Below are 21,995 nucleotides of genomic sequence, written 5' to 3' on the forward strand. Positions count from 1 at the left end.
GATTCTGTTCTGTCTTGTATTTTTTTTAACTTTTATAGAATGTAAAAGAAGAATTTTAATTTGATGAAATCAAACTTTCAATGAAAGCAGAGTCGTTAACTCTCAAATAAGATATAAGTTTTTCAGGGCTGTACGTTCTTTGAACATAGATGACATTGTCTCTGAGGAGATGATGTTTGATGAGTTTTACGCTTTAAAGTTTCTGGCTGGAAAAATTAGTCCAGAATCTCCTCTTGTAGGATGGGGGAAAAAAATCACTCACTCTTCAAAAGATCAGGAAAAAAAATGATGTCATTTTCTATTTCTTATGTACCTTTCTTTCATCTGCTTACATTGGAAGAGGCTCAACAGCCATGAATTCAGAGGCTCAATGCTTCTAGTCCTCTAGACATTGTTCTGTTTGTTGTCCAGAAAATTGTGGAGAAAAGGAACACCTTGGAATAAGGATAAGGGGATGCATATGTAAGATGATCTTAAGAAACATTGCTGAGTAATTCTAATCAATTTAATATATTAAACATAGTGATTTGTGTAAAATTACGTTACCCCTGTTATATGTCAAATCTGTTCAGAACAGCTGCTTTGCATTTCATATATCATAATAGCATAGACTGTAGAGTTCTAATGTTTAAATTTTTTTGCATTGTGGTCATACTTCAGCTATGCAAGTTTGTGCATGATCGAAGTAGGGCTGGTGCCTCCATTACCCAGTTGCTGCTGAAGGTCATCTAAGGGTTCTGAGCTGAGGATACATGAGTAATGAGTGCAAGCTGGTTTTGTAGCCCTTGTTACAAAGGAGGAATAAACCAGGATTAAGAAGTCTTGCAGGGAATGTTTTTCCTAACAGGCCTATCATTCACTCCTGTTTTGGTCAGAAGAACTGGAAAGCTCAAGATAATTGAAGCTTGAAGTAAGGGTGAATTGGAATCATGGTGGCAAACTGAAGGGATTGTAATTAACTGAATCTTCACAAAGAAAGATATTACAGTAGAGATGCAGTTCTGTCCATGTTGGTTGGCCAAGGACTGGGGACTGTTGACTGCAGTGTCACATCAGATGTTTTAAACTCCCACTTTCTTAAATTCAAAATGTTACTGAAGCCTGAAAAATGCACCCTAGCCCTAGAAACCCCTTGTTTTCTGAACAATTATTGACATGGATATTTGGCTATACTGGGCACCAGTGCTAGCATCAGTTTGTACCTCTGACTTGATCACAGGTCTATGGATTAAGATATTGCCATAGAGTGCATTACTCATTTGTCTTTTTATGGTCTCTGACGGTGTAATGTGAAAGTACCATTTTGGCAGTTCAGTCTTGTAGCACTTTTAGTGTTTGGAAGCCAAACACTCCAGAAAATGCATTTACACTGCATTTAAAACTTGCATGTAACTAAATCTTGTCAGAGAAAGGCTTTACATAATGCATCAACATATGCTTGTGTTTCTTTTTTAGTATAGTCTAGCCATATAATGGGTTGGAGTGGCTTTTCTAAGTTCTAAGTTATTTAAAATACTTGTGGGCTATGCTTGCCTTTAAAATAGTGTCCAGATTCTTAAAGCACCTGGAAAAGAAAGAAAAGAACCAGCTTGGATTTCTGTAGAACTTTAACTACTAGTTTTCTTCTTTTCTTCCCTTTTCTTGCAGCAGTGAAAAGCTAGGTTTAATAGACTTAAAATGTTATGAACAATAAAGATGTTCTTAATTGTGAGTCTTTCTACATCCAAAGCTTGCTATAAAAAAAAGTTATCTTTATCTGGAAGGTAAAGGTTCAGAGAATTCTATCCTAAACTTCTCTGCTGCTTTGTAAAGTATACATGTTTTCATTGCTTTAGCAGCTCAGCTTTTAAGAGATGACTTAATGTAAGCTCATTTGTTTCCTAAAATTTGAATGCTTTGAATTTTAGACCTTGAGTCACAGTGCATATGTTCTCTTGGTATAGCCAGTAGTAAATATGTGGAGATGCTCTTAGGATCTATTTTCTACCACCCGTGTTAATTTAAGAAAAATATCTTTTGCACTTTTAAGACTGAAATAAAATGAATCGTTTAGAGGGAAAATCAGCTCGGAGGAAAAAGGTTTGGAAGATGATACTAGAAAGTTCTTAATGCAAATTGTGGGAGGGTTCTCCAAATTTAACCATTGCTATATGTCTGCACTGTTATTTACACACACGCTTCTGCACAGTATTGCTCAAACAGGTAATACTGAACTCTGCTGTTATCCTGGCTGGAGGGGTTCTAGAATGGCCTTCTCAGTATATTGGAGTGTGTTTCTGGAGGTGTTTTTCCTGAGTTCATGTAATCAGAGCTCTCACAGCATGAAGTTATGGCTACTGAATAAACTACAGCTCTAAGTGCTGTGAACATGAGTACAAATTTGGGTCCATGCATGTAAAATGTGAAGGTGGGAAATATGAAAATATTGCCCTATTTCTTCATTATCACATAGCCTACTAGTTTCCTAGTAGGTTTTGTTCAGTTATTAGTTTCTTTTCAATGAACTATAAAGTTTGGGACTTCATTTGTTTTCATTAACAGGAATTATTTTTCATTGGGAAGAAGTGACTGCATGCAATGCATAGTTCTTCCAAGGTTGTCCTTGTTTGCTGCCTACATGCATAGTGCCTCTTAGAGCTTGACTTACCCTTTGAATTAAATTTGCTACTAGACGAGGTTGTCTGCTCTACAAGCCATACCGTTGACTGCCTGTCAGTCACCCCAACAGAGTAAAGACTGAACAAAATGAGAAGAAAAACAAGTCAAGTTTTCTCCCTCAGGAGGCTGCTGGTCTCCATTCAAGAACCTGATTAAACTTCTAATAGTGAATTTATGAGACTTGAATTGGTAACAGCTGCTGGGCATTCAGCATCCTCCATCAGCAGTGAGTGTTAAAACATTGTTTGAGCCGTAGTGTCTGTGCTCTCAGTTATGAGATATGGAAATCTGGATGTTCACCAGCTTGATGACATATCTCATAAGCAATGATGCCATGAGTTGCTGAAATAAAGACAAGAAATTAGGGCTCCAGAAGTGATGCTCTGTCTTGCACAGTTAACACACAAAGAACGATGTACAAACCAGAAACCTTCTCCGGGTAATACTTCTGTAATTTCAATTTCTTGATTAATTTTACTTAAATTTAATGAGCTCTTAGATTTCTTTAAATAGGTTTTTGCACATCTGAAGTATTTTCAGTCTTCCAGAGATCACACAGGAAGCTTGTGCTGCATAAGTTTGAGCAGTATGCAAAGCTGCCATCTTTTTATAGAATTCTGTCACTGCTGACATACTGTCAAATGGATGTGAAGGAAATCAGAGTATGCAACTTGACTTAAAATGTTAGGTGTACAGCGAAAGACATTTTTATGAAAAATGTCATGTCCTTAGTAATCTAGGTTTTCGACAAGGTAAGTCAGCCAAATTCTGCTGTGGTATTTTACACATTTACTGATGGTCGCTTCACATCTTAGTGATGAAGTTCTGTTGTCCACACTGTCCACAAATATTTATGAATTGTAAAAATGCCTTTGGTATCATTTGAGAAAAATGTTTAGATATGAACAGCTAAAATAGATTTTTCAATTAGTGGTTCCCTCAAATTTGTTGAACCATATATAGCTTTTATAAAAAACAATGTAAGTGGGAAATAATTGTGGGCTACATCCTGAAGCCTGCCCTACTGATCCATCCCACTGCTTTCTCACTCTCTTCCTACTGATTTCAACCTGGCAATATAATATTCTTCCTAAATCCCATTGGGAGATAACTCACTCCAAATACTGGGATGTTTTTCAGGATCTTCCTTTGGGGAGCCAGGGATTTTACTGTCAGACAACTGCACTGGTGGACACATCCTCTTGAGGAGCTCCACTGGCACTGTCAATGCTAGAAAGCCGTAAAGTTCAGGATTGACTTTATGTTCTCAAGTTGTATGGCAGACTTTTGTTTTATTGTGGGAAACAAACAAAACAAAAACAAGAACAAAAAGCCCAGCCTCTTAAATCTGCCAAAGCATCAACAGAGGGCTCTACAGCCTGGCTAGTCCTTGTGTGCTCACCACAAGTGGGGAACCCCTCCCCCACCCCACTGCAGGGAGATGGACGGAAATATACTGTTGTTCCTTTCTGAACAAAAGGAAAGAAAAGGGGTTGTGTGATGTCCCTCTCTGAGGTTCCTCCTGCCTGCTGGGGGCAACGATGGTGTGAGCACTGCAGGAAGTGGAGTGGGGCAGCGGCTGTGTGTGCCTGTGCTTCTTTACAAAGAAGTGCTAAAATAGAAAAACAAAGAAACAGAAATGTTTATCTGAGTCAACTTCAATGGCCAATAGTTTTTTTTGTTGTTGTTTGTTTTTTTTTTACTAGCAGACTCTCTAATTGTCTAGAATTTGCTATTTTACAAAGAATAAGTAACTGCGTGGTAGGCATCACACTTCGCAAAGCCACACATCCTAGCAGCAAAGCAGATTTGTTGCCAGCTATTTGTTTCAGTACTCAAAGGGTTTCATTGAAAGTCCGAAAAGGGAAGTTGTCTTGAGGCTTAGAACTGTAATTCCTTTCAGCATTTCCTTTTAAACTTCATGTTTACCTTCTGCAAAATCGAACACCACCTGTTTGGTGCAAATTTCATAGATATTTTCATACTTTAAAATTTGTCTTTTTCTCCAATCCGGACAAGTTTTGCCCTGGACTTGGTAGAGATGGTTAGCTTCTGCTGTTGCAGGAAGTGGTTTGACGTTACTTTTTTTTCTAGCTTTCTTTCTATCTTTATGAGCTGAGAGAGATTAACGCAAATGCCGGCTATAGACACGTGACTGAGCAGTTTTCCGTTTTTTGAAACAGTTAAACTGTTGCTGGTTGATGACAGTTTGAGATGAGACAACGACAACTGTGAGGCTGTAGGTAAGGAGTCTTAAATTCAACTTCATCTCATTCAGGAAAAGTGATAGCGGTTTTAATAATATCTGTAACTTTTTGTGATCTGTATGCGTTCAATATTAGTTGTACTAGCAGAATTATTTTATTTCTGTTGTGATTTTTTTAATTTGAAAAATAGTGTGGAGAGAATAATGTGAAATGATGCTTTAAATGTAAAATTAGTATTCAGAATCTAAAAAAACCTGTCATATCTTCTGCAAGAGGTAAAAGTATCTAATCATCTGTAACTTCCCAAACTACTGTTCACTTTTCCCATCATAAGCTACTTACTCATAAGTAGCTGTCCCCAGAAGTAGAATAGATCAGCAGTGCTGCTTGGTGAAGCTGCTTGGGTCACGTTTCCCTCCCTTTACCTTGACTGGCTTTAGCTAACACTGTCTGTTTAACTTGCCTTCTTGCTGGTGAACGTGAGGGAGGTGATCAGTAATGGTGGATTCTGCAAGAGTCAGTGAGTGGTGGAGGTTGATCTCTAGTTGATAAGTTATTGGAGATTGAAGAGATTGATTGGATTTCTTGCCCTGCTTCATGTCAACTAGCTTGGTACGACTTTATTACTCATCAGTTGTGGCAGTAAGACACATGACATGGGGAAGTATAAGGGTCATTGTACGAAAAATACTCCTGGTTTACCCATGGGGACTCTCAACGCTTCTCAACACAAAAGAGAGACAAGATTTGTTTTTCTGCTAATACATAGCTTGTTGCAGACTTGTTGAAATGCTCATGTTTGTAACTGATAGCCTTATCGTTAAAAGAAACTTCTTTTTCATTTGGAAATATGGGTTAGAGTTGAAAGAAATCACACATGGATTGATGCTCATTTTGAAATCATGTATACTAATCAGAGACAGATCTTGGAGCAGTGTTGTAAGATTACATGTCAGATTTTCTGTTCTACTTTAGGAGGAAAAAAAAGCTGTCCTGCCTGTGTACACAAAGCAGCACAGACAGAGAAACTGCTTAAAAAGAGCACATTCTCTTCCCGGGCTGCCTGTAGTGGTTTTTATGTGACTGCTGCAATGTCTTACAGTGATTTGAAATACATTTTCCACAGAGTTGTGAGATTTGGTAAACTAGTTTGAACTCTCAGTTATTTTTATTTATTCTCTTCCTTCCTTGCAGCTTACCTCTTTCTGTCCAAGGGAAATTCATTTTAAAGCAACATTTCTTGTTCGCTTTAACTCTCAATTCAATTACGTACATAACACGTATTTATTCATTTACTTTTTTTGAACAGAAAAAAAAAACCAGCCCAAAAACTCAGTGTTTTTGAGTTTCTACTGTATACTGCAATTAAATTAGAAAAAATAGCTTTTGCTGTGCTGTCCAGAGACAGCTGTGTGCTGTAGAGACCCACAGACTTTTAGCAGTAGCAGAAGGTGTCTCCTCGTGGCCTGTTTCTACTGGGTCATGTGGCGCTTAGTGGGTTATGTGCAATGTCTTCCAAATTCTTCAAGGCCCACAGTGTGTAATTCTAATACTTGTTGGAGATACTTCTCTGCTGTATCAGCTCAATCGCTTTGAGTTGCTAACCACTGTTGTTGAAGCCTGCATACTTGAAAATCTTTCCCTTCATTCTGGAGAAGTATATCTGCTGTACATGCTATTAATCAGAGACCTGAAACATAAAGATTGTACTGATCCTTCCAAACCGCACATGTCAAAGTGTAGCTTGGGATGCTCTTTTAAACACAAAAGAAAGCATCACTGAAGCGCCTGCCAGTTTCTGTGCTTCCCATCTCTCTCAGACTTCATGCATTTACCAAATCCATTTCTCAGGTACTGGTGGATATCATCTATATGAAGATGCTTTGATAACATTCACGGATTTCTTTGTTGACAGCATTAGTCCTGAAGCAGTGAGGTGGGTTGAAATGTTGGCCTTTGTGCATCTACCATGATAATTTAAGTACCATTCAGAGCACAATAACAGTTTTCTTTGCCTGATTGCTCACCCTGCATAAACCACCCCCTTTTTCCTTCCTGTGGAGACTTTTGTCACTGTGAAACTGTTTGCTGCAGTGCCATCTTTGTCTCAGGGCAGGCTGAAGGCCTGTGCTTGCTTCAGCTCATTCATCACAGCACAATCTTGCTGGGTTTATATTTGGAAATCTGTGAACTTGTTCTAGGTGTGGGTGCTTTAACATTGTCTGTTTCTGAAACCTTCTCACAAAACTGATCCACTTCTATCAGTGGTCATAAATGCACCGATAATTCTTTTATCAACATCTGAAAAGCTTACTCATGTAAGAATGAGACCTTGTATTGTGGAGCCTGTGGACTCCCATCATCTTTATTACAACCTGAAGGACAGTGAGGTGACAACTTCCAGCCCGGCTGAAATAGGAGGAAATGTTTTGGATGGTTATTTAATTATTTACTTCTAATATTTTTAAGAAGTCTGTATAAATGGGAAGAGCATATGTGAGTTTTCTGAGCTTGCTTTTACAACCTGAGTGGGGCCTATTAGCTCTCAGCCTGTGGACCTGTGGTCAGGTCTTGCTGAAGCAGATTTTCAGCATGTTATCTGGCATATGCTGAAAACACCTGAATTGGTTAGTGAGTCCTGTTTGCCATGGCAAAGATTCAAAATCCTTGCATGCTAGACCATTTTTTACCTTTTTCTGTTCATTTCTTTCTATTACTTTATTACTCAGCATGAGAAAGAACTGCTTTGGGAAATAAGTAAATAAGGCACTAAAGGTTTTTTTGTATTGTTTTGTTTTAAACAAATACACGTATTCTTCAACTTAGCTTCTAAATTTTTGGAGTATGAGCAACTTATAGAGTAAAATACTAATTCAGAGCATTGATTCCCACTGATGCACTTATTCTGTAAATTAACTAAGCAAGCTTGACATGACCACATTTAGTTGCTGAGAATTTTTTAAGACACATACTTCATGACATTCTAAGTACTAAATCATTTGTTTATATTTGAGCTAGGTATTGTGGGTTTGTAGTATGTTTCTTCCAAAGCCTGTCCCTGATGAACAAAAATGGCACAATCCCCAAAGGAATGAACTTTAAGTGACTTCTGACTCCTCCAAGACATGCACCAGTTTTTCAGCACAAGTGCAACATGAAAAGGGGAGGTGGGTGAGAAAAGGAGGAAGAAAAACCCAGAAGTGAATATGACTGAGAGCTGAAGAGACGTGCTTTAAGGACGTGCTTGCCTTTTGTTTCTTACTTCTTTTCCTGCCCCACCCTGAGCAAAACCACCACTGTATTTGGTGCTGAATCAGATACCACAGTGCCTATCTGAGCCAGTTGCTGAAGCTCCTCCTAGACCAGACATAGTGCTCCTGAACTTATTTGCTGCTCAGAATGTTACTAAATTTTCTTCCTTTGTGGGAAAGAAGTGTAATGACATAGATCATTTGTAAAGATACTGCAGTGCTAGAGTTTGGTCTCTGAGTGAGCTACCTTCATGATTGCTGGATCCACATCCAGCCTGTGGGATGTCAGGATGCTCTCATTATTCATAGAATCATGGAATGGTTTGAATTGCAAGGGACTTTTAAGCCCACTCAGTTCCAATCCCCTGCCGCGAGCTGCTTGTCATTCACCAGAGCAGGAGCCAGGCAGTGCACATTGGGAGATGGACCCAAAACTGGCACTCACTGGAATCCTCAGCCTGCATGTTAGAGATGATAGGAGCCAGGCCCCAACATGTACTGCAGGAGAGCCTGATGGTAATGCTGTGGGCAACCACAGCAAATGAGGACAGAAGTTTCCCAGGCTCTCTTGAGTCAAGATGCATTTCTAGCGAATAATTTTACTACAAATAAAGCAACTTTTTCCAGAAGGAAGATGTTACGTCAAACTTTCCAAATGGCCAAGTGCTTTCACTTGTGCTGGTTTTTTTTTCCTCTAAGTTGAGCAGTTCTGATGCCTGAACTGGAAACGTTAATGTTTCTTGTATCACCAGTATGTTGCATTATCAGGGGCAACCGAAGAACAACAACAGAAAACAAACAAAATTTAGTGAAGGTTAATCATCAGTAATCAAATTCCCATGATGATTTTTGTCTGGAGGTGACACTTTGAGTGGCAAAGGAAGTGGAGCCAGCCGAAGTAGAAGTATCTCAATTCTTCAATTCTTGCCCTTAGTGAAGGAAGGCAAGGATTACCCTCAGTCTTAACAGGGGCTTTGATAAACTGATTCTTTCTCTCCATGTTTAAATTTTGTTTGAATTTCCCTTGGAGAATTTTAGCAGTCACTCTGGATTGAGTAGTGCATAGTTTTATAGACCTGAGGCAATCAGAGATGCTCTAGAGGCTTTGTTTGGGAAACTTCTTTTCTAGTTTAATTTTTCATCTAAAGTTTGGAACTTTCCATCATATCTTTCCAAGAGTGCAAAAGATCGAAGAAAAGGAAGCTCTTAACGAAGATCTTACAACCTGACAGAATTAAAAAGTGCAGAGACTTATTGCCAGAGATGCATCTTGCATCTGATACAGATGTTTAGGGAATTAACTTATTGTACTACATGGATGTTTTAACTTGGGTAGATGAGATTCCCAGAGCTTGATTTGCACCCAGATGGAACCAAAGAGGAATGTGAGCTCCATCAGTTCTGTGAGACGCCACGCTACTTTATTTGTGCATGGCAAATGAAAGATGCAGTGAACACAGTTGCAATGTGCCCCAGAGTATGGGGAGGAGAGAGTTGTATGATGTTGACCCCTCCCTGTGCACATTCCTCAGGGCTTGGGAGAGAGGAATAATCCATCTTAAGACATCATATTATGCACTTTGGAAGGAAAGAGTCTAGAAGGAGACAGTTATATTTAGGGAGTGTAGTGAGAGGACAAGAGGGAATGGGCTTAAACTAAAAGAAGGGAGGTTTAGATTAGGCATCAGGAAGTTCTTCACTATGACGATGGTGAGGCACAGGCACAGGCTGCCCAGAGAAGCTGTGGATGCCCTGACCCTGTGAGAGCTCAAGGCCAGGCTGGATGGGACTTTGGACAACCTGACCTGGTGGGATGGAAAGTTACGTAGAAATTACTAGTCATTCAAAAAGGGCTTGAAAAGACATCAGACACACTTTAAAAAGTGTGTTTTGAAATCTTTCAGTCGAAACATGCAAATTAAATGTAGGGACATAACTCCACTTACACCACAACTCAATTTTAATATTTAAATGTATGTCTCTTTCATTTTTTGCTCTTAGCAGTGCTGGAGCAGGTGAATGTCACTCTTCTCACGTATGGCTGTTGGGGTTTACTTGCCACACCTGGTACCCCTGCACTTCTGCTGTCATTGCTGCAGGCTCTGACTGCTGCTACCATGTGCTGCACATCTTTGTAGGACTGGAGGTGTAGGTGAATCTGCTCCCCTGGCATGAAAAGAGCACGCATACAAGGTTTCTGGCATTGTCTTGAGTCACCTTTGTGAAATAACGTTTTGATGCATGATCCTACACAAAACAAAGCGAGTCTGCAGTCATAAATTTAGGTGCATTTACTAGAGCTTGCACTCAGACTTCTTGAATAATCAAAGACATTTTATTTTTAGCACCTCTGTACCCTTGGTATTTACCTCCTGCTGCAAGCAGTTGTCTTAGCTGCTGATATGAGATAGCACCACACCAAACCAACGTCTTTGTCCTACTCCTCTGTGTGCAGGGGAGCAGTGCAGCAGGGCAGGCACTGCTGGCACCTTCTGCTCTGCTCAGAGCACATCAGAGGTAGCTGACAAAGAGAGCAACCCAGGGGCCCACTGTAGGCAGAAGAGGGGCTCACCCAAGGCAAACCACACAGAATTTCCCTTTCTAGTTCCTGCTTTAGCTTCAAAGTTTTCTTCTAAACAGTAAATGCCTTCTCTGTTGCACTTCACAACACTTCTCTTGCAAGAGCAGCAAGGGAGCTCTGCAAAAGAAAACTGGAGTGTGGGAACAGATTAAATGTATCTGGAGCTGTATTTTTTCCCCTCAGATGGGAAGTGGGAGCTGTGAGAAGAAGTAAGGGAGCAGCTGTAGGCTCGCAGCTGAGAACTGCTGCAGTTATGTATAGGGAGGGAGGGAGGGTAGGCGGCACTTCCATGTGCACAGCACGGGGATCGGGTGCTATAACAGGCAGTGGGCAGGAGTGGATCTGACAGTCTAAGTAAGAAGCAGGACACTTGTAGACTACTGAGACAAGTTGTGCTAGAGAGAAGTTATTTTATCATGCTGTCTTTTAATATTGTTTTTAAAGTCTGAGAAGTTTAAAGTCTTTCCTGTTCAGTAAACTGAGTTTGGCACAATGGTCTACAGGCTGATGGGTCTATGGGACTACAAAATGGATAAAGATACAGAAAATGTACGTTCAAGTTACTAAGCTGATGGATTCTTTAGGGCATGCTCAGGAAAAGAAGTAGAGGAGCAAACATCTGCCGCTGATTCACTGAGGGATTAATAGAGCTCACAGACATTTTTTTCTAGTGAAGGTAAAGCTGAAGACATAGGAAGTTAAGGACTAGGAGGCAAACTGAGGCACAATTTACAACTTCTCTAAGTGATCTGTGCACCCAAATGATTTAGAGTTCAAAATCTATGTGTACTCTTCCCCCTGGTAAGAATGAGGTGCATCTCCACTGTAAGTCAACCTGTTGTCAGACATGGAGCATGTGTGTGGACATGAATGTGGTACAAGTCATCAGTGCACTATAAGTTCCTACCCAAACTGCCCTTACAATGGATTACTTATGTTGTGGCAGTCAAATTGAAACTGAAATTTCTTTTTCTTCAACTCATAAGAAATGTGAATATGAATAGTTTCTTGGGCTATTCATGTCAAGCTTGCTTGCATTTTAAAAATATTTTACTAATACCTCAGTTTGTCTTGTGGCGTTGACTCTTCCACTTCTCCAGAGAGTTTAGGCTGTTCCAAAATTACCATCACCACATGTCTGCTCCAGGTAAGCATGGAAAGTTTGGATGAATATCTGAATCTCTATGGGGAGAAGTTCCACAGAATTGAGCTGGAAGTATTTCAAGCAGTCTTACTTTGAGATTTCTGTCACTTCTGCTTCTGCTTGTATCTGTAAATACAGCAAGAATAACCTTTCCTATAGTATATCATCACTTCAGATCTGGCAACATTATAAGTAACAACACTTTCCTGAACATTTAGGATATAGGAACAGATTTCTTTCAAGTACCGGAGAAAATTTGTGATTCTTATGTGATCTTCCTAGAGAAAACATTGGATTTTTTTTTTAATTCAGAATTAGGCTGCTTTAAACTAAAAAGATGCTGTGTGGCAAGCATCAAATACAGATGTAAAATGAGTTCAGAGGTGGTCAGTCTTATTCAAGGTCATTCTATGGCTCTACTCCGCACTACTTTGTAGCACACAAATATTTGGCAGGAAGGATGGAAGTGGAAGGAAATTATCTTTTCCTCCCCTGATATGTGCAGGATGGTCATGAGTAACCAAGCAGTACTCCTCTGATCCTCTCTAGTACTTCTGAGGTCTTATATTTGGTATTAAATCAGTTCAGTTGCCATGAATTTCTGTGATGATCAGATTATCTTGCTGTCATTGGCCGAGTGGTTGAACCACTCTCATTCTCCCATTCAGTATCTTAGAATGCACTAGAAGTGATATGTATCAGACAAAGCTTTTCATTTTATTCTAAATTTATTACTATACTGTGTATACACAATGAAGTTTTGTCACGTGGAGCATTGTAGTTCGGCTTGGAGCAGCACAGGAAATGGAGGCAGGTGCCACGGATCAGATGCTCTACAAAAAGAGAGGCAATGTGCTGCCAGCAGGAAGACCTAGAAGGAGCTTTTCTCTTCTTTTTTTTTTTTCCTTTTTTTTCCCAGGCGTGCTCTTTTACATATTCAACTGAATTTCTTCTATGGACAACTGTTCTCAAAACATATGTAGGCCAAACCGTACACAAAGAATACTTATAGCTTCAAGTTCTACTTGAAAATGATATATTAAATTGACATAGGAATGATGAAATGAATGATGAACTCCATTATGCTATCTCATATGATATATTGTGACAGACTCACTTTCGAAACAACTGTTACCTTTCCTGGGACCTTCACATGCAATATAATTAGGAAACTAAGTGACGCAAGAGGAGACATGGCCATATGCAGTCGCTGCCTTGAAGAAGCTTGTGTTTTTGTTGCTTACACTATTATTATAATGATGTTTCCTCGCAGGCTGTTATTTGTGCAGGGAAGTTCTGCAGTTAGCAGATCATGGAGGACTGCAGACGGATCTGCAATCATGTAATATGGATGTGAAGAGTTGGTCCTCGTATCTGCACAACTTTGGAAGAAAGTCTCCTATTCTTTCTTTTCTAATTCTCAAGCCATTTTCTATGTAGATAAAAAAATAATAATAATCTAGAGATAAGACATCTCTGCCCTATAGGATTTGAGCACTTAATTCAGATCTCAGATCTATTTTTCTTTGTCGACTGATCCTGCTGTTTTTAAGGGCCTTTGTACAACAAGGAACAGACCTAAGGGTTTTAAACTAGTGTAAGATTTCAGAACAACACAGAGGAAGACTATAGGTCTCTACTCAATTCTAGTTTGATTGGCAGTCTAGGATGTCTACTCATATTCTCTGTCTTCATATCTCTCTTCATCCCATCCTTGAGAGAAATTGAGCAACACTTTATAAAAATTAATATTTTTACCAAAACTGTCTATTTAGTTAAGATATTTTGCTACTATCTGCTAGAAAGTGGGACTAAGTATAAGCCTTCTATTATTTGTATTTACTCTTCTTTTTTATGGTGAAAGGTGTTATTACTAGTGGAAAAAATAGAACAAACTACACTCAAGCTCCATAACACTAGGACACTCCTTGTATTTTAGTGCTGCTATCAATAGGCAGGACATCACCAAAGCATCCAACTGCAACTGTCAGCACCTTACTGTGTAGTACAGGCTGTGCACTTCTGTGTGTCCGTGGCACATTGCAAGTGACACTTCAGATGCCTGGTAGTCCATTAGATAGAATAGCTCCACACCTGGCTCTGTAGTGCAATAAGAATTTTTATTTTTCTCTTTGGGTGTGCTTGATGCTATTTTGCATTGCCCTAAACTGAATCGGGCCTTTGAGGCCTATGTAGAACTGAGGGCAGGGAGGCCCTTCACAGGGATCTGGATAGGCTGAACAGCTGGGCTGAGCTCAATGGGATGAGGTTCAATAAGGCCAAGTGCCGGGTCCTGCACTTTGGCCACAATAACCCCATGCAATGCTATAGGCTTGGGGCAGAATGGCTTGAAGAATGTAGAGAGGAAAAGGACCTGGGGGTGTTGACTGATGCTCAGCTTAACATGAGCCGGCAGTGTGCCCAGGCGGCCAAGAAGGCCAACAGCATCTTGGCCTGTATTAGAAATAGTGTAGCCAGCAGGAGCAGGGAGGTGATCATCCCCCTGTACTCAGCTCTGGTACGGCCGCACCTCAAGTACTGTGTTCAGTTTTGGGCCCCTCACTACAAGAAGGACATTGAGGCCCTGGAGCGTGTTCAGAGAAGGGCAACAAAACTGGTGAGGGGTCTGGAGCACAAGTCTTATGAGGAGCGGCTGAGGGAGCTGGGATTGTTCAGTCTGGAGAAGAGGAGGCTCAGAGGAGACCTTATTGCACTCTACCACTTCCTGAAGGGGGGTTGTGGTGAGGAGGGGGTGGGCCTCTTCTCCCTGATAAATAATGACAGGACGAGAGGGAATGGCCACAAGTTGCGCCGGGGAAGATTTAGATTAGACCTGAGGAAGCATTTCTTTTCTGAAAGAGTGGTCAGGCACTGGCATGGCCTGCCTAGGGAGGTGGTTGAGGCACCATCCCTAGTGCTGTTTAAGAAGCATTTAGATCAGGTGCTAAGGGATTTGATTTAGTAGTCCAGTGGGTAGGGATGGTGATAGGAGGATAGTTGGACTAGATGATTTTGTAGGTCCTTTCCAACCTATGAACTACATGCACTCATGATCAAACTACTGTGACGTTATTTTAGGTGATAACACAGTTTGTTCCTATGAAATATTAAGTTGGTACGTGATTTCAGCCACTAGAATTATTTAGTTATTAACTAAGTTTTATTTGTTATAAGAGACTAGATAAGTTTGACATTTTCATCATATCAAGGAGCAGATTTAAACCATAATGGATAAAAGAATCCTTATTCTAAGAGTTCTTTAATAAGGCTTGGATATACTGTCTAGGAAGGCTGAATGAGTAGTCTGTTCTGAGAGGCATCCCTGAAAGTCTAACATGGCTTTAATAAGCAAAAAAGTAAAAGGAAGTATAATAATTAGAGCTATAAAAGAGGGAATTACCATTATTGTTTATGAGCATAGATTTTGCAGGAAGTAGAAGCTCTCTGCTGTTACTGATGAAATGGCAAGTTGAATAAATAAGAGAAACTATTCCATTAAGTTTAGGACATTTAATGTTTTACAGCAGACCAAACTCTGCATAACATTCTCCTTCATCTGATGCAAAGGACTAAAACAACAGTAAAGACCCAGGCAGTGCTGAAATACTGTCATTCCTGATTTCCCCCTCTGATCAGAGATGTGACTAATGGCTGAAATTAAAACTGATTCCTATGTACAAATTATTGCAGGCTAAATTGCATCTTTCTACAATGAAAAATGCATAGGAATGCTACAACTGCTTTGGGTTTCCACTACGATGGATTTTCTATTTTTTCTAAGCTGGCGTCAGGATTCTCTCTTCTGTTTGTGCCCTGGGTGCAGACGTGTGACATGTTAGCTATGAGAGTGGCGTGCTGCAGATGGCTGGAAAAAAAAAATAAGGCAGAACACGGCAGGCATAAAAATAATAATAAAAAAATACAGTGTAGTAGTTTACTTGTTGTTCTTTCTCTTTACCTATAGGTGTTTCATCTGTCCCCCTACATTTCCATCAACTGAGCATTAAGCACTTCCTGCCCCTGAGCTGTATTTCAGCAAAGATAACGTACAGTGTGTAGAAGGCTGAGAGCAAAATCCAATGGCAGAAATATTTATGTAGGTGTGTTGATTCTAAACGCTTCTCTCAGAGACACAGCAATATGTTTTCTACTTTGCAAGAACGCTCTGACTCACCGCATGCCGTGGTGTGAACATGTTTTTGCTTTTGTTAACTCCTACTTCCTCTTCTGTTTTTATTGGCTTCCAGGCTTGTAGGCTTAGTGTAACAGTGACCCTAGTGCTGAATTTTATTTTTCCTTGATATTATGTCAGAAAGCTTTGATGGATGCTCTTCATGTACAGTACTGCTCTTCAGCCAAAAGGATGCAATTAGTGACTGTAACCAGGTGCACTACGATTTGAAGTGTTTTCGTGTTGCATTGAACCCGTTCGTATTCATGATGCTTCTGTCTTGTTGGTGCTCTAAATGTCCCCAAGAACAAAGTTCGAAGAAATTCAAAGCTGATTTTAATGAACATTGAAAATTATATGCAACAGTTTTAATCTCTTAATGTTGAAAAAACAAATGCAACAAATTATATTAACCACAGATATATTTTGCCTTTCTTGGGTAATGGTACTTGTTACAAATATTTGGTCCAAGATTAATTAACGTGGAAACATAGGGATAATACAAGTCAAAAGTAGAAATACTGCTATCTTCTTGTTTCTTGGTGAATTGGTTTTGCATTGGGTTCTGATTCTTTGAGTTGTGTTACTTCACAGAATTCCTACATTCAAATATTACTGATTACTGTACCAAAACCCACAAAATAAAGACAGTGGGTAATACCAGTCAGCCTGCTCAGTATACACTCTCCATTTCTGGACATGGCAACGCGCCAAAATGAATTAAAAACCTGATAACTTAATATGAAACTTCCTCTAGCTCCAGTGGCTGCTGCAGGAGAGGAATACTTGCTGGCTGTCACTGTGGGATAGATGCCATAATCAAGCTACCAAAGATGTACAAATTGCAGTGAGATTAATCGTTCATTCCTGTAATTTTTTGCAGAAAGCTATGAGCTAGAAACATTAAGGATTTTTCTTTAGTTGGAGAGTCAACGATGTTACTTTCTTCCTTTATCACCTCAGAAACAGTGATTATAAGGTAATAGAGACAGAAATAAGCTTTCTCCATTGAAATAATATTTGAAATAACTGAAGTATTTTGACTGCCATCAAACAGGATTTTGTGAAAACAATGCTTTTGAAAGAAATGCCATGGAAAATGTTTTGGGTTGTTTTTTTTTGGGGGTTTTTTTCCACACCATGTGACAGAAGTCAAATCAGGGTTATAGTATATTATCCATTGACCTGCTAGATACATAAAATGTCACTCACACATTTGGCATCCACGTTACACCTTTAGTTGATGTCCAAGCTCTGCCTTGAGTTCAGCCCAATTCAGCATGGAGAGCTGCTGTATTATTTACTTCCAAGCATCTCAAACAAGAGGACTAGATCCCAGGAGAAGCAACTCCAAGCATTGATCCACTGATTTCATGGTCAGTACATTTCCTTCCATCCTTCACTGAAAGATTTGAACTCCCAAGGCAATCTCCATAAGTGGTGCTTTGTGTATGACTGACTTGATCTTGGTCTCACAGATGGTAACATGATTTACCATAATGATAACATCCCTTCATCTATGTGGTTCTCCTTGCTATGTAAGTAATCTGATCTCTATGCTCTCTAGAAATTAAAGCTGTCCTTTCTCACATTTGATGCAGTCTTTCCCCTCCCCTCTTGGATTCACTTTTCCCCTCCTGTATCATCCATCCAACCTCATGTTAGGGCCTTTTTTTTTTTTTTGCACTTCTCTTTCCTCCTGACTTTTCCCACTCTTATCTATGCTTCTGCTTCTGTTTGACACTACGTCTGATGATGTACTTCTAAGAGGGTTTTCAGTCTGTTCCCCTGTTCTTTTTCTCTGAGGTGAATCCCACAAAATTCTGCTGCCTCTTTGCCCCAGAAACCCACATAAACAAAAGGAAAAAAAAAAAAATTCTGCCTTGGTTCAATGCCTTTATCCAACAAATCAACCGTAGGAGGTTTCAAAACTAAAATTTATATCCAGATGCTAACTGTTTGCCAAAAGGCAAATTAGCTAATTATATAATGAACATGAAGTGCCTCATAAGCAGTTGCACAGGGCTTGGCAGCTCTGTCTTCCAAAGTAAGGGAAACAAATTCCCCTGCAAAACCAGCCTGAGTTTGGCCCCAGCCATGTTAATAATTGTTAGGAAGCATCAGATCGTAAAAGCATCAGATCAGATCCTTTCTCTGTTTTCTGTTGACGTTATATCTGCTTCCTGACTGTCTCCCCCTCTGTTATTTCCTGGAAATCAAAAAAATAATAATAAAAAAGGGGACAGATTGTAATTACTACCAAATTCCTCCTGCAAGAGCGTTTGCAGAGCTCATATTGAGGGTGCCATCTACTGGCTCATGGAGCTGGTAACGCAGGGCAGCAAAGGGTTTCTACCTGGAAATCCCAAGGCAGCAGCTTTCATACCTTCTGCCTTTCAGATTCTGCATAATCTCACCATGCTGTACAGGAAGACAAGCAAAATCTGAGAGAGGAAATGCTGAGTGTTTGTTTTTCTTTTGTGTTGCTTCTAGTAATTTCAGTTTTTCCCATTATAATACAACATGTATGAATTCATTTCAGTTTCAGAAAAAAATAAAAATAAAAAATTAAAAAAATAAGTTGGGGTTCAGTGAGATTAAAACCAAAGGTTTTAGAGGTCTTTGCAGACTTGCAGTTTACTGATGGTGCTCCTACTTAAGATCCAGGGCACGAGCTTCAAGTACTAATTTTTTTTTAATAGAATATCATGTACTGAAAACATCAGGCAGAGAATACCTAATTACAACCCATAATGATCCCAAGAGGAGATACGTCAGAGTTTTACAGGTGGAGAATTTCAGAAGCAAGTCTGAGGGATGCATTCGAGCCAAACGTTGGAGTGGGGACAAAGCCAGCTCTGCTCTAGTCTCTCAAGTCTGATCAGCTCTCCAGACTGGAGCCTTCTGAAAATCTGCTGGGAAGTGGTTTTGCTTTGACACCAACATGAAATACAAAAAGGTTTGACTCTCCAAGTTTCAAAGGAAGGAAAAATGATTTCCTTCTTATAACTGCTGCAGATCTGACTGCCAGAATGGCAGAGCATTTCTATGCCGTGTTGGGTACTTTGATGGGTGCAGAGAAGCATCTCAGGGAAGAGCACCCAGTGCCATTTCCAGAACTTGCACATAAATAGGTAGCCCCAATATTAGTACTGCAGCAGAAATGGAACTGAATACATCTGAGCAGTAGGTTAAAGCTTTAGCAGTATTTTTTCCCCTCCTTCCATGGTTCAACTTCTGTAGGGATTCTTGTATAACTAATTCAATGCAAGGAACAGTCAAAGAGCATGGGCTTTACTACTGCTCTTTGCCTTGAAGTGAGTGTTTCCATCGTGGCACATAACACTATGGTGAGTGACGCATAATAGTGAAGCACTATCTTTGTTTCTCTATTCAGGAGTGCTGTGTCTCTTTGTGCTCCCATATCCTCAGTCTGTATGAGTTTAAATCCCTTTGGAAATACTCCAAAGGCTTCTAGACATGTTTCTGGGCATTCTGGTGATCCAGTTTGAGCAGGAGTTTGGAGCAAATGACCTCCATAGGTCCCTCCCACCCTCAGCCAGTCTGCCATACTTTGACCTATCATTATTTTCTTCCACATCTGTGGCTGAAAGGCATTTTCTGGAAGAAACGGATTTACTGAGAACAGGAGAGAAAAAGGTATAAGATCTGTGTCCTCCCACCACCACAGTGCCCCATAGTCTTGTCCAGACTGTAGTAGGACATGCAGTAGCATTCCTCATGTGCACTAGTACTTAGTCACCTTATCTTCCTCTGCTCTGAAGCCTTCTTAGACTTTTGTGAAATCAGGGAGTTTCATCTTCAGAAGTTTAGAAGACCTTGCTTCACAACTGTTGCTCTTGAAGCATGAGAGCTTCCTAACCATGTGCCTAACCATTTCCCCATTTCAAGATTTTAAAACGGAGAGCAAAACCAAAAATCTTAGCCATAGTTAAAAATGAAGTGTCTGTTTTTCTTTCAGGCTTGTGTTTGAGTTTAGGATGCTAGAAGGGTTGGTTGTAATGTGATCCCTCAATGCACTTGTAACGTGTATGTATCAAACTGTGGAGGTAAAATATGTTAATTGGCTTCAAAACATGTCATTTTCCCTTGAAAGATTTAAAATGTGTGGTGTGAGCAGGTCCAAAGACAAAGTGTAGTGGCTGCCAGCTGGACATGAGAGAGGCTTGCAGGGAGATTACACCACAGAGGAGAATGGCTTTTGAGATAAGGATAATCTTTTACATAAACTAAGTCTTCCAAGGCAGTTGAATTGGTGAGTGATAAGGACAATAATAGAACTATGCACTGACACAGCTGATACTTATCCTGGTGTTCAAAGATGATCAAGAAGTTGCTAGCAAAATAACTTATTTTTATTACAGTGATGACATATAAGCAGCACTGATACTTTTTTCCATGAAGGATCCCCTTAATATTCTGATTTTGTGTTCTTCAGGTCAAACCAGTAGCCATGGAAAGATCTACAACTTCTGACATGGCCTCTGAAAAGCCAAATCCTTCCCACAGTACAGGAGCTGTTCAAATGAGGATCAAAAATGCCAACAGTCACCATGACAGATTAAGCCAAAGCAAATCTATGATTCTGTCTGAGAATGTGAAAGTCATCGAGCCTGTAAGTAAAATACTCATAATATTTAATGTCTTCCAAGATTTATAAAGTCACAGAATTATCTTAGATGTAGCTAAGATACCAGCTTAGTAGATCATCCTTTTCACAAAGGGTTTTAGTAGCTCAATTACATTTTTAAGAGTATGGCTAGATATTGGAATAACAATTTTCCTCTGCTGAAACACAGAATTTGGCTTTGGTGGCCAAGATAATCACATTTGAACTCTTAAGTGTTACAGTATTTAAGTACAGCTGCTGCAGGGAATAATACAGTACCAGAGGTGTGGCACAACTTCTAAACAGGTGAAAACCAGACAAAAGAAAGAATAAAAAGGAAATTATAAGTCTGTAAATAATGGACAACTTTGACAGTGAGAGCAATAAGTCTTGTTGTAAGAATGAATGAACCGCAAAATCTGCAAAGATTTGCAGAACTGCAAAACTGAAGGAACCTTAATATTTTAATAGTTGACAAAGTTGAAAGGGTTGACTCATTTTTTATCTATTACCTTTTTTGTTTGTTTGTTTTTTGTTTTTTTTTTTTTCCCCTGAAATTAAGTAGTTTGCAATGAACTGTTCTGCCAGTTGTGTCCCTGCCCCTGTACTCCTCCTGAGCTACTAAACAAACTGATTGGTATGAGTCTCCCCTGGTTAATTTTCTTCCATAATAGTGGCAACTTGCAGCTGAGGCCATATAATGTTACAAAATTATTTATGCAGTGTTAGCCACTTTTTGGACTCCAGATCCATTTTGTTTTCAGAGAATGCAAATGAGGGAGAAAACTCTGCTGGCTGGGGACAGAGTCCCAAGTCTCAGTCACTTTTCACAACCATGCAAGCTATTAATTTTTGCTTTGTTCATATATTATATTCCGATGAAACATTCAGCTTTCTCAAAAAGTTACTAAAAGGAGGAAGTCAACTACAGCAGCTATATGTTCTGCCCTAAATTCAAACTCAAAATTCAGATTTTGTTAGAAATACATTCTTTCTATTACTAAGTTTCTCTGCTATAGCTGAACTTATTTCAGGGACGTTACATATTTCTGCAAAGAAAAAAAAACTCTTTGCATCTGATCAGACGTTCATTTCTGATGATTTTGAACAATTCCTACAATTTCCCACACACATTTCTTCCTGTTTATCTGAAGTGAAATGTTCCACCAGTACAAACCTGAAACGATGCTTATGGTAATTTACTGGGAATACTATAATGTATTATCGGGAAGAACTGTACCTTTGAAGAAGTTTAAAAGTTAAGTATATTTAATGATGCCTAACATATTTTATTGGCTGTGTTTAACAAAAGGCACTAGGCTGCAGTTGTTTTTGACAAGCATGAAAACATCA

At 39.5% G+C, this 21,995-nt stretch overlaps 1 protein-coding gene across 1 annotated transcript in view; it reads left to right on the forward strand.

The window, feature by feature from the left end:
• The first annotated feature begins 4,793 nt into the window (after positions 1 to 4,793).
• Positions 4,794 to 21,995, forward strand: part of ARHGAP15 (Rho GTPase activating protein 15) — a 314,922-nt gene continuing 297,720 nt past the window's right edge. The window contains exons 1-2 of the mRNA XM_065751003.1: positions 4,794 to 4,901; positions 20,472 to 20,648. Of these exons, the coding sequence (XP_065607075.1) occupies positions 20,487 to 20,648 (162 nt within the window). The 5' untranslated portion in view covers positions 4,794 to 4,901; positions 20,472 to 20,486. The remainder of the gene's footprint in view (positions 4,902 to 20,471; positions 20,649 to 21,995) is intronic.

Source organism: Cyrtonyx montezumae, unplaced genomic scaffold (genome assembly GCF_038088225.1).
Source record: "Cyrtonyx montezumae isolate F1298 unplaced genomic scaffold, pur_monq_1.0 scaffold_7, whole genome shotgun sequence".
In the NCBI taxonomy this organism is placed as follows: Eukaryota; Metazoa; Chordata; class Aves; order Galliformes; family Odontophoridae; genus Cyrtonyx; species Cyrtonyx montezumae.